The following is a 13,098-nucleotide window of genomic DNA, read 5'->3' as shown; positions in this document are numbered from 1 at the left end:
TCTATCAAACCAAACATAGCTCCAAGAATGTCTCCAACACTAAGAAGGCGCAGATATCTCATTCAGCCCCGCGAACACACAAACTCACGGAGCATATCTGACATTTGTCATAATAGCACGTCCAGGGTATCCTGAGCCCTAAGCGTGTGAATGTGCCTGTACGCATGTGGCTGTGTGCATCATCGCCTGCTAGGAAAGCACTTACTTACTGAATTTGATGGTGCAGTCTATCACTTCACCTGTTATTGTATTCATCATATTCATTTATGCAAAATGCTCCACTGAGCCATTCTGGAGCTGGGTCATTGTTTATTAAAACACTGTAAAAAGAGATACTGCTTCCAGAGTTGCGGAGCAGAACGGAGAGACAGAGAAACATGTCAAAATGTTTGTGTGTGTGTGTGTGTGTGTGTATACGTGTGGGGGTCGCTCCATTTTCCACTCTCGGAACAGTTTTCATAAGGTTGTGTGCTAAAATGTCTGCAGTTTTGTGATGCTTGGCCACCAGTTACTCACAATATTGTAAGGGATTACAGCTGCCCTTGGGATTTTAGTTATTGGCAAAGCTAATTAAGTCCAATTAAGGCTGACCCCAAGGGGGTTCTGCTCCAGGGGTTTTCTGTGATCGATCTTCTTTACTGCGCATATTTAAAATGCATTTCAGTCAATCGATCAATTAGTACATCAATCAATCTTCATTTCGTGTGGCACCATCCCAGAGGGCGTTTTCCACAGGGAATTACAAATATCACATGCGTCTGCACACAGGGAAAATGGTAAACAGTGGGGGGAGAAAACTAATTGCCAAAATTACTACCACTGAATTGAAACGGGAATTCTGCCGTAAAATGAACTTAACAACAGTACAAATTCTATTTATGTATTCAGTAGGGTAAATGTGTCTAGCGTTGGGGTGTGGCAGACATTTTTCGGTGATCAGTGATAGACTGTGGTCTCCAGTCTACCCTGCTAGTAGGTCTGTAGGCCTACTATCCGTGTTCCTCGCGTCATCCCAGGACAGGTAAGGACAAGGCAAGTAATTCTACTATGCAAGCTAGCTAACAAGCTATTAGTGTTTACAGTTTGGATCAGCTGCTACTCTGAATCCATTTAGTAAATGCCCTCTTTGCCTATATCGGCAGTATCTCCAAATTCAAGTTACCTGAGCAGTAGTTCTTCAAAAATGAGGAAGGGTAGAGGTGAACATCATGTGTGTGTGTGGCTACCTCTACTGGCTACCGAAATTAGCACTTTCGCTGCCGATATCTCTGGACTGAGATTGCAGAGAGAATTAATCAGATATGCCTTGATCTGTTAAATTAGGTAAAAAAAAGTTTGCAGTGGAACCCCCCTTACTATACCAAAATTACATCCAATGATGATATTTGCTGAGCATATCCTCTCTCTCTCCTTGTCAGTTTTATTTGGCGAACGCTACATTATATTTACATTTCTCTGCCGTTGTTTCAAGGTTGTGGAAAGGATGCGCTTCAATGGCTCCAGGTTTATAACAATCAGGATGATGCATTATACATGTTTGCCAATTTTCTAAATAAGTAGCTACATGTAGATTAAAATTAAATAACTAAACAAATCATTCCTTTTCAATTCTCAAACAGACTACAGATGACCCAGAAATGTCAGATAAACAGACCATTTATCCATTTTTCATCACAGACATGGCCTATTATAGGCACATAAAAAGGACGATGAATGAAAAAGAATAAGTAAACAAATAAATTCAAAATAAATTAAACCCAGCCAAGCCGTTTGACACCGACTTTAAAACCCAATTCAGGATCCAGACAGCTGGGAGATTCAAACAGCCACGCAAGCCGGCTTTCACGCAGGCGGACTTTAATCCACGCTGATCTGAATGAGATTAGCACATCGGCACTGTCCTGGTTTAGAAGCTTCCCTGAGCCTTCCCAAAAGTCAGGCTGCTCTACTGGAAGCCGCCAAACGAACCCCCCCCACGTCCCAATGCAACCCGCCATTAACTAGACAACATAATTGTTTTGGATTCAAATACTTTTCTGTGCTTCATTGATCTTGCCTGGTGCAAGTGAGCCAACTAAGAAGACCAGAAGCTGAGAGTATTTCATATAGGTTCCAATACAGCAGACAAGCTTAGAAAAGTATTTGAATTCAAAACAATTACGTATTTGACCCAGGTCTGCCATTAAATGACTAATCAAAAAAAAACTAGCAGCCTGGGGAGTTATAATCTAGAAGTTTCCATTTCACAGTTAATGAATGGCTGACGAAGTACAGGAGCCCTCGTTATTTTTCTCCGAGCAGGCAAACCACAGTAAACATCGCTCTTGTTTATCCACATTCTCACAGTTCAGGTGAGTTCATGCCAATCCAGACCCGTTAATCCCATTTTATCGTGCAAAAACAGGACGATTTCACTCAACCTCACTTGACACTGGCTGATGTGGATACGGCCTCGCTGTTGTTGATGTTCAACGATTCACTGCAATTAACAGAAAAGGGAAATAAAACACTGCTGATCCCTCATTGGTAGAATTTCAGTAGTCTACTGCAGAGAAATTAAATTGATTGCCATTGATTGCCATGTGACGACCTCGGTTGAAAGAGAGAGGGAAAGAGAGAGAGGGAGAGAGAGAGGGGGAAGATCGCCAGGGGACAGATAATCGCAGAGGCAGTAAATGAAATCCCGAGCAGCCGGACCTCAAACTAACCTCCTCATCAGTGGCGGCTGATGCGCCGGTCTTCAATAGCGCACTGCAATTGGACCGTCGTCTGTCTTCATTCACTTTTCCTTCTCTGCCCTTTTAAGTGTTTCTTTTCCCGAAGGCTTGCGGAAAACATCAGTCAGGCGGTACCTCGCTATCAGTCAGACGGCACCTCGCTATCTGTCCGTACGCAGCAGCTGGGAGAAGGGGGTGGACCGGCCGGGGTTAAACTGCGATGATCCGCAAAGCGGGTGCGAATCAGCCCGACGGATAGAAGAGTAATGCACGGAGCCTGACAGTCGCTGATTAAATTTAACCCCACAATTCCCGGCCGCCCGCCCTCCCTCCCTCCCTCCCTCCCTACACGTGCCGTGGAAAAAACATTCCACAAAAAGCACGCGCATTTCCTGTCAAGCTGCAGTTGCGCTTGACGTGCGTGCCGTACTGTGTCAGCGTAGCCCTGGGTGGTGTGAAAAATCGACCCGGCCGTTTGATTAGACCACCGGCAGGAAGCGGGAAGTGAAGGGAAGAGTCGATGGAAGGACAGTGAGGTAGAGCGTACGGCCGTCTGCGATTCACAGGCTGTGCCGCTGATTCGCTCCCCCATTCACTCATCACTCGTTCGCTCCCCCATTCACTCATCACTCGTTCACTCCTCCATTCACTCATCACTCGTTCACTCCTCCATTCACTCATCACTCGTTCGCTCCTCCATTCACTCATCACTCGTTCACTCCTCCATTCACTCATCACTCGTTCGCTCGTTCAGCTCTTCGCATGGCTCTGGGGAGGGTTTGCTGGAGCCGAAAGCGTCTCGCCCCTTGGGGCTTCCGAACCTAATGGCACGCTTCCCAGCAGGGGTCCCCAAAATAAAGTTGACCAGACATTCGGTGTGAAAGGAAGTCCCATAAATCACACTGATGGTTTTCAGGGCCTTTTTTCTTCTGATAGTACAGGAAGGTCAGTGCAAGTTTGAAAACAACCCTTTGGTGACGTGCGTCATGGCCTGAGGAAAACCTTGTGGAATTTGCATTTGAAGTTTGCTATGGAGAAACGGGTCTAGGACACGCGGTCGTGGAAATACCAAGTGGGTTTCCCACAAGTTGAGGTCATGCTCAACAGTGCCAAGATTCACTCAAGAAAGAAAGAAAGAAAGAAAGTCCACCATGAACGCATCGGCTGCCTCCTGCAACAAAACGGCTGCTCAGGCTGCTGTACGATCGACAACGGATATTACTGTAAGCACATGTTGGCCCACCTATGAGCTGGAAAATGACCTACATTTATTATTAACAGCTGGGCATCCCTTCAATGGGATTACAGGAGGACGAGTGGGATAATTATCTTGAGTGGGATGATTATCTCATTCAGTGCCTATACATCCCCATCTCATCGTTATCGATGCGATAAAATAATTTTACCAAAATCAGCATCTCAACAACAACATCAGCGTGGACCCATATTTAAGAGTTGCCTTTAAGAGTCGCTCTTTTACTTTACATTAATGGCATTTGGCACATGCTCGTATCCAGAGCGACGTACAGTTGATTAGACTAAGCAGGAGACAATCCTCCCCTGGAGCAATGCAGGGTTAAGGGCCTTGCTCAAGGGCCCAACGGCTGTGCGGATCTTATTGTGGCTACACCAGGGATCGAGCCACCGACCTTGGGGGCCCAGGCATGTACCTTAACCACTACGCTACAGGCCGCCCCTCTTAAAAGCTAATGGCTAATGGCTTCTTGTCGTTTTATTTTGCGGCCGATTCGTCCACAGTGGTGCATGGGATTGAAGCTCAGTACTCCTCCCTCAGGTTAACAGTAGACTTGTTTTAAGGGTTGCCTAGCAGCTGGGTGGCTATAAGCAGGGGCGCACAAGGCCAGCGCTGTGCTCAGAGCGAGCCGCTGCAGCGCGCCTGTGTTTGCATCACTCGCCGCTAACGCTAGCTCAGACCCGCTTTTCAGAAGCAGGTGAAGCTCGCACTAAATCTGTCGGCTGTAATTACCAGGGCCCCATTTCCCACAATCCCACAGGGAAGAGAGCTGGGAAAAAAAGAGGGTCTATTTTTTATTTATTTCTTATTTTTTTAATGTAGACGTGGGACTCTGAAAAAAAAAAAACCGAAGCTGTTAATTGCTGCGTTTGAAGTGTTTGTTTGTTTGCGTTTCTGCAGGCAGATGTAAATACAGTGAAGGATGGTCCCCGGCCCACAGAGGAAGCAGACGTGGCCACAGGGGGACGCGTGCCTAATCTGGTAGGGGCGGAGGCTCGTCTGACAAAGTGCCAAGCACTTGCTTCTGGCCGACTCCCTCGATATGGGTCTTAAAACAACACCTACAGCCATTTTCTGAAAAATTAGGACTTCATTTACCTTACAATTTTCACTCATGTGACATGCACCTAACCACAGTTTCCTTTTTCTTCCTGGGGAAAACATCAATGAGCCTTTGAAAAGGAAACCTGATGTTTTATGTGTGTGTTGCAAACACAGTGTGCAAACTTGTTTACCCCAGAAGGGTACATTTATAGAGGAAAGATGAGAGGCATCAGAGCAAACATAGTCCATGGGCCCTGATTTTGCTTAAGTGTTTAAACATGTCCCAGCTGAAGCTTCTTCTCGCCTAATGTTATTCCCATCTAGGAAGCACGGTTGCAGACCACACACCAATTTTACTTCAATGTGTTACACCTTAGGTTCGTTCAAATGAACCTAAACATTTTCAGTTGAGAAAACCTAAAAAACATAGGTGTGACAAACTTTTAGGTTTATCCAATGAAACAAAGTGTTCAGTGTACTGCAATATATTTTTTGCCTTTTTATGTTCAATCGAAAGCAATAAGATGAAACTAGGCATTATCCTACATTATCAGTAATCTCCACATTAAATTAGAGGTGCATAAAATACAAATACAACCACACAGCCATATTTTCAGTAAGTTATGTTTCCCATAATGCACTGCAGCTGTCACACAGGCTAAACCGACTATGTTCCCACAGCTATCGGGTTGACACAAGTCGCAATTTCAGAGGCATGTAGGTGTCTTAAGAAGCAGCTTCCAGCATAGAAACCAGTGACTGACAGAGAGCTGGCCTGAAAGCCAGACTGCCTTGAACATTTTGGCGGAGGACGACACTTCACCATTCAATATTCCGTCTGAAGAATGACTCAAAATGGATCTTGTGCAGAGAGCACTGGAAGGGGACCGGCACTATGAATGCCGGCACTGGATGATGTGTTTTCACAGACTGGCTCAGAAAGCTGTCTCACACACGTAGCCTTACCCCAAACTCTTATGCAATTCTACTGTTTAGGGGTCATGTGTGAACACGTGTGAACAGCAGCTCCAGTAATTTGCAAGTTGAAGACCTAAACTATGATGGAGGTGATTCATGAATAAAGCCATAATATTAACAAATCAAGCTTGACTTGATTCACAAAGACATCCAGCCAGCCACAAAGTTTCTACTGAAAGAAAAGTACAAAAAAAGTAAAGAAAGCAACTAAATTATACCTTACCAAGTTAGCTACACAGTAGCCTAAATGTTATGAGCATCTCCCATGTCATACAGTTAAATAGAAGTTTCTACATTTTCTGTATGCCTACATGTGCATTACAACATAGCAGGACACTAGCTAGCCTCTCAGGCTAGTAAACAAACATAAGTTTAGAAAATCGCATCTTGCCAGGTCTGTATACATCTTAGTTATGCTCTTGCCCGACTTCCATCCCATGAACGACTGTTTAAGACTATCTGACAGCTGCTTTTCATGTGTGAAAGTTATCAACCCATTGAAGTAAGAGTGATTGGTCATGTGAACAAGAGAAATCACTTGCGTTGCAAGAAACGTTAACACAACAAGCTGCATGTGTGAAAGCCGGTGGAGTCATATTACATACACTTACATTTATAGGAAAATAACAAGATTAACCCATGATGGAATAAGGCGCCTTATAGAAAACCCATGGAAGCGGTTATGTGTCTTGAAAAATGGTCATATGACAACTCTGGCGTCATATCCGTCTGTTCAGGGAGATGTATCGTGCAGGTCACATCCATCTGTTATGGGAGACATAAAGTGCAGGTTGTGTCCGCCCATAAGGGGTTAAAATAATACATTATTTTGTTATATTCTTGTTGTTGTGTGTGCGCACGGGCGTGTGTGAGAGTGTGCGTATTTGTGTGCACTTACATGCCTTCAGAATAGAAAATGCTTCTCAGACCCAAACTTTCTGGCAGAGAGCGTTTAAGTTCAACCCGGGAGAGATACCGGGGATAATGATGACAGCGTGTAACTGCAGACTCGGAGGATCATCAGAAAGAGTCATTACCGCCGCCCCCTTCGCCCTGCACTTTGCATAACGAGCACCTTTTCCCCCATTAAAGGCAGGCCTCGCGCTCTGCCAACCGAACCCGGCTGGATGTGCCAGAGCGGAGTAAAGCGCGTCTCAAACGGACCGTCACGAACATCGCGTGGGGCCGGAAACCTGACAGGAGGGATGACGTCAGCCCGTCGCCCTCCCGCCACGGCCGATGAAATTCCCGTCAAGTTCTCGAGTCTTCCTTTACGGGGAGGTTGGTTTTAATTTCCACAATGCTGTTTTTTCCAACTTCTTAAGCCCAGCAGACGAAAAAAGAAACGAAAACAGCGGTGGCTTCGGAATAAAAGGGCAAGGCCAGATCCCGCCTCAAATTGAAATATCACTTTAAAATAAATATGAGGATATGAGACTCATTAAGACATTAATAACTTTGCCTGCTGCGCAGTAGCGAGTTCCCGGGGGGTAGAGCAGCCCGGAAATGAGGCGTCGATGTGAAGCCGGTTCTTCCTGCCACGAGCCAAATTATCTGTGCAAATTTGCAATAAAAGATTCCCCCGCTCCTTAGGGGTCGCGGAAGACAAGCAAAACGAGTGGGCGTCACGAAGCCTTCGCCTCATAACGTTTCTGATTAAAATGAAATATTACAGGTGAATCTGTGCCGTCAAAATTTGTCTCGAGTCCAATTTGTTGACGCCGCTGTGGATTGTCAGCTTCCTTCTGGCTGTAAAAAGACTTTTCAATGTACACATTGGAATTATAATTCAATTCAAAAGCCCAGACTTTCTACTTCCCCAAACCTCCTCCTCTCGCAAAGAAAAGAGAAAAAATGAGAAAAACATTGTTGACACCCCGCTATAATCACGTCCTTCCACTCATGATTAATGACACGGCGCACTGGACCTTGCCAGTGTGCTGTAAATCCCCCCGCCTCCCCCCAACCCGCTCCACCACCAATACTTCAGGACACTGATGAGAAACACGCTCTGCTGGTCTCTTCATAGTAGAGTCCTGGTATGCATACGCGTCCAGCTGGGTGGCCTCTGTATGCACACACTGAAAAAATATTCCTCTACCTGTCAGTTTCTATTATTTCATCTTTAACAAAAAACATCCAGAATCCCCAGGGGGCATGTGCTTTTTCCTCTTTTATTTTTTGGCCAAAAGACAAACCAAACAGACCCAACATCTCAGGAATATAAAAGGGTTTGTTTTGTTTTTGTTTTTTCCATGGCATTTTTTTTCCTATACGAGGTAAAATGTTTCTCTCATACACACCAAAATGAGGTTTTATTTCTGAGGCAGGAAAAAATAAATCAGTGCTGCATTTTTGCATTCAAATGAAACCGGCGTGAATCAGACCGGTTCAGAAAATCATAATTTCTCTTTTCCTCCCTCAGTCTTAATTTGCCCATCCTTTGCCTTTAATATGATGTGTTATTTAGTTGACGCTTTTACCCAAAGCAACTTACAGTTGAATATACTAAGCAGGGGACAATCCACCCTGGAGCAAAGGGGGCTCAAGGGCCCAAAAGCTGTGCGGATCATATCGTGGCTACACCGAGGCTTGAACTACCATCCAGGTCCCAGTCATGCAAGTCTGTAGCTGCCCCTGTACCCTGGGGGCAGGGTTTGGTTAGCATGACCACATCACCGATTTTCAAACCGGGAAATTTGACTACAGCAATTCAACTACCTGCTGAACAGCACAACATCAGTTCCCCACGATTCAAACCTGCAGCCTCTGGTAAAAGCCCAGCTTCCCAAATGGCCAGTGGTCGAAACTACTAAAATCCATTGATAGTGGTTTGGCTCTGTGCTGCTGAATTGCAATTTGCAATTATCACAGCTCCAATGTAAAAAATTACAATCCCAGCGAGAGATGGCAAAACCACAGCGTTCCATCAACATTTCTGTAATATCGAAGAAAGTACTGCTCGTGCGAAAACCTCAGAGTAAGGTTGCCAAAACCAATAAATGTTGGCTGGGCTGGCAACTTTCTTTATTCCTACGAGGCCACTTCAGAACAGTCATTTCTAAATATTCTCTCCTGATGGAAATGCTTTAAGCCTATTCGAACCTGGCAACAGTCAAAAGTCAATCCCAGCCCTGGGTTTGAAGAGATGGGTGATATAAGGATATAAGGCATTGAAAATTGTCATCAAGAGATTCCCCCCCCCCGCATATCGATAGCTGTATTGTAATGTCTGGACCAACTTGAGTTTAATCAAGACAGAAGTCTACAAGAACGGCGCTGGCAACTCGTGTCTAGGTCGTCCGTTACTTACAAGTTCAAAGGGGGGCTTGTTAGAGGAGAAATCTACAACCGTTTTTCCCTGACATCTGGATTAATTGGATATGAGAGTAACAGGACACCAGGGAATGGCTCATAGACTCTGTAAATAGAAGCATGGATGGGGCAGTAGGCTTTAGAGAAGGGGGGTGTGGGGGTTGCAGGCTGTATGACACCATTCATGCACATCAGCAAATAACCTGATCAATGAGGTGAGGAACCATCTTTCACTCCGCACTGTGTGCGAGTCTGTTTCCTGTCAGATCTCAGTAATGAGGAATATTGACCTGCTTGACTGCATTATTGACCCCTAAGCAGCTCGGTCTGAAAGGGGATTCCGCTACGCCGCTGGACGAGGACATGACCTGCAATATATGCCCCTATTTACACAGGCTCCAGCTATAAAGGATTTTGTGACCGCTCACTCAACCTTTTCATACAACAGGGCACCCGGCCCATAAGAATGCTGTCCCTTGTTACACAGGTAAAGCCCACAAAATATGATGTAATCTGGTGAATCAACAGTAGTCAGCAGCCAACTGGGCACACGGGCTAATCAGAACCACTATTGTCTTTGGGTCACAGGTGGAGGAGGGGTCAAGGGTAATGCAAATGGTAAACCTCAAGGTTTCTTGGTTCAATCAAAGGAGGTGAAATTCTGTAATTGCGAGAATGAATCCCTACTTCAGCAAATAAACCAGCTAGACGAACGGGATATGGTGTGACACTTTGTGCAATTAAATAGTTACTCTGAAGTATCACAGGATGACAGAGATCAAACAAATAGTCAAGAAAGAGAAAGTTAATATAAAAGCCGTTAGACATCAATAGGCATCTCATAACCCCGATCACAGCGTACCGCAGTATTCTAAGTATTCTAACTGCTGAGAGTTTGTCCTGGGTCCAGGTGCTGCTGCTAAGCGGTGAAGGTGGAACCCCCAACTCTCGAACACACACCTCACGCCCAAAAACGAATAATAATAATCGAATTCAGGACTGTAGCTCATTTTTTATTATTAATGCATTGACGCCACTGAAGTCAAAGCAGGGACACTACAGACGAAGGCTACATGTCTCTAAACTTGATCTCAAGAAATACTGAACTGCCCTGCTGAGGGACGAAGACGACAGCGCTGTAAGGCGTTTAGGACTGCGATTCAGCACCAGATATACCGTAGGCTACGCCCATTGCATGCTTTATCAGCATACCATAATGGGGAATCTTATTTTAATTATAAAAATGTTCTCACATTCCTTTGCCAAACAACAATAAAAAGCGAAGCTGATTTATTGGTTGAACAATGGAAGCAATTGTGAGATCACGAAAGCTTTTTTATAAAAACACCCCTTTCAAGACTAATATGCGAAGCTTTTGAAAAGTGCGATCCTTCATTGCGTTAGTTGCTAATAGCCAAGAATGAGAAGAGTATAAAATGTTGGTGTATTTTTCTCCATTGCGTTAACAGGTTAAATGTCTATAGGTGTAAAATCTCAGGTTAGGAGTTTATAGCTTGTTCAGATGTTATTTTTGTGAAAGCAACATAGTTCGCACTATAGCCTACTTCAAATAGACGAGTCAAACATAGATGTTCTTATAATACAATACATACAGTAATTTGTGTCAAGCAGCAAACAATGATTAATTTACCTTATTTGAAATAAAAACGGAATAACCGAAACAAATAACTAAGTTAAGTCAGTTGGCTGTCTTACATTAAATGTTTCATATACGAGGAGGGAACACGTCCACCTTGTTCGGGTCATGTTGGAATTTGTAACCACTCAGACAGCTGGTAAGAATGACTTTGTTTACAAAGACTGCTTGATAACGCAGTAGCTACGTTTCACTTTCTCGTGGAAGTTAAGGGCATGTTGACTTCGTCTGCTATGCGGAGAACGTGTGTAAATAGCGTCATTGTATATCAGTAAAAATCTGTTAAGATGGTCTACACGCATACAAAGGATACTGCAGACTATAGCATAGGCATATAATACATCGAATAGTGGTGTTGTCTGTTCATCAATTCGGGGTAAATAATTGATAGTTTATTGCTCACGAACCAGCCAACTTCCCAACAAGCAAAACCGACGCAAACAATGGGTTACAAAATAACAATTGATAGTCGTTTAAGTATCACCCAGCTGGCAAACTAGCAATGTTTTCATATGAAGAATTTAAAGTGGATTATTATTTGTGCACATAGCCTACCTCAGATTTTTTAACTTGTTGTCCTTCTTGTTGAGAACCCCTGGGACGCAGTTGGTGAGCTCGGTCCAGTCTGCGTGCAACCCACAGCTCCAGCCGGTAGAGAAGCGTGAAAACAGCCAGGTTTCTTTCCTATTCGGGCGGTAGCAGGTACACTTTTTCTGACCCGGTCTGCAATCACAAGGAACCTCTAGCCGCACATTTTGCACCAAATGCCTCCCAAAAGTGGTCCCCCCAGTTTTCTGGATGTGGAGAAAGACGATAACGTCTTCTCCTTTAATTTCGAAATCCACCGAACGCTCCAAGTCCCTTATAGGAAAATAGTACTTTTTCACATAATGTGGGTCCGGAGTAGGGAAGATATCCGTATCGTCCTCGACGAGGTACCCGTGCGGAGACCCGAAGTTCATCACCCCCGGAGCCACGTACTGGTACAAAATCAACATGAAAAAGATGGATCCAACGACGATCAACAAAAATTTACTGGTCCTCTCAACCATGTTCCTTCCAGTTCCGTACATACGTTAACATCTCCCGGTGAACCGAGCTACGAGTAGCCTACTTGGTACCAAAACGCCACGCTCTGCGTTGCTCCCCCATAAGCCGCACATAAGAAAGGAAGGAGGGTCAGGGGACCGCTAATTTAAAGTTCGGGTTTACATACATTGTATCTTCCCCGCTCAGATACTAAACTGACGCTGACTTAGCAAATCCAGAACTTGAGGTCCAAGGCAGGTAAAACCAAATTGCATGAAGACTTTGCCACAGCTCAGTTTCACCCTTTACGGCTGAATGCTGTATGTATGCGATCTGCTGTGCTGTTCAAGCTCCCTCTCCCTACCATCATCTTGAAGCTCTGAGCCCAGCATGCTTAGCGACACCCACTTTTCCAACACACACGCACATCGCTCACACACCGAAGCGAAAAAAAAACACATTTAAAACGTAGCTTGGGTTACAATGCCCGCAGTGTAATTTGGATTGATGAGTGGGACCTATTGTTCGTTTTTCTCTCACTCGTGTTGCGTTCATCAATTCCCTCAGCAAATTTTCAAATTGTTTTTAAATTAACTATTCACTGCATAAATTATTATAAAACTGCAATATTTTTCACAATTTTTTTTGTTTGTTTTACTGCTAAGGACATACAAAATTATTTTGAAAATGTGTTTTTTAAATTTTCATTAATTTGGAGTCACAGCAGTGTTTGATACCAAACATTAAAGGTTTAAAAACGATTATATGAATTTGCAATGCAATATGTGCAATTCGTGTGTTCTTTGCAAACGTATTAAATGGTAAATGGTTGTCATTTATATAGCGCCTTTATCCAAAGCGCTGTACAATTGATGCTTCTCATTCACCCATTCATACACACACTCACATACCGACGGCTGCTATGCAAGGCGCCGACCAGCTTGTCAGGAGCATTTGGGGGTTCGGTGTCTTGCTCAGGGACACTTCAACACAGCCCGGGCGGGGGATCAAACCGGCAACCCTCCGACTGCCAGACGACTGCTCTTTCTGCCTGAGCCATGATGCCCTGACATTATTAACCGCAAATATCTTGAACCTATATT

General features: G+C 44.4%; 1 protein-coding gene across 1 annotated transcript in view; it reads right to left on the bottom strand.

The window, feature by feature from the left end:
* LOC133126937 (heparan-sulfate 6-O-sulfotransferase 1-A-like) overlaps positions 1 to 12,359 on the bottom strand; it is a 116,315-nt gene extending 103,956 nt beyond the window's left edge. Inside the window, exon 1 of the mRNA XM_061239455.1 lies at positions 11,522 to 12,359. Within this exon, the coding sequence (XP_061095439.1) occupies positions 11,522 to 12,039 (518 nt within the window). The 5' untranslated portion in view covers positions 12,040 to 12,359. The remainder of the gene's footprint in view (positions 1 to 11,521) is intronic.
* Between the last annotated feature and the right edge of the window lie 739 nt (positions 12,360 to 13,098).

This window comes from Conger conger, chromosome 4 (assembly GCF_963514075.1).
Source record: "Conger conger chromosome 4, fConCon1.1, whole genome shotgun sequence".
Classification (NCBI taxonomy): domain Eukaryota; kingdom Metazoa; phylum Chordata; class Actinopteri; order Anguilliformes; family Congridae; genus Conger; species Conger conger.
Note: the sequence above shows the minus strand (reverse complement) of the source record. Positions and strands in the feature narration are given on the sequence as shown.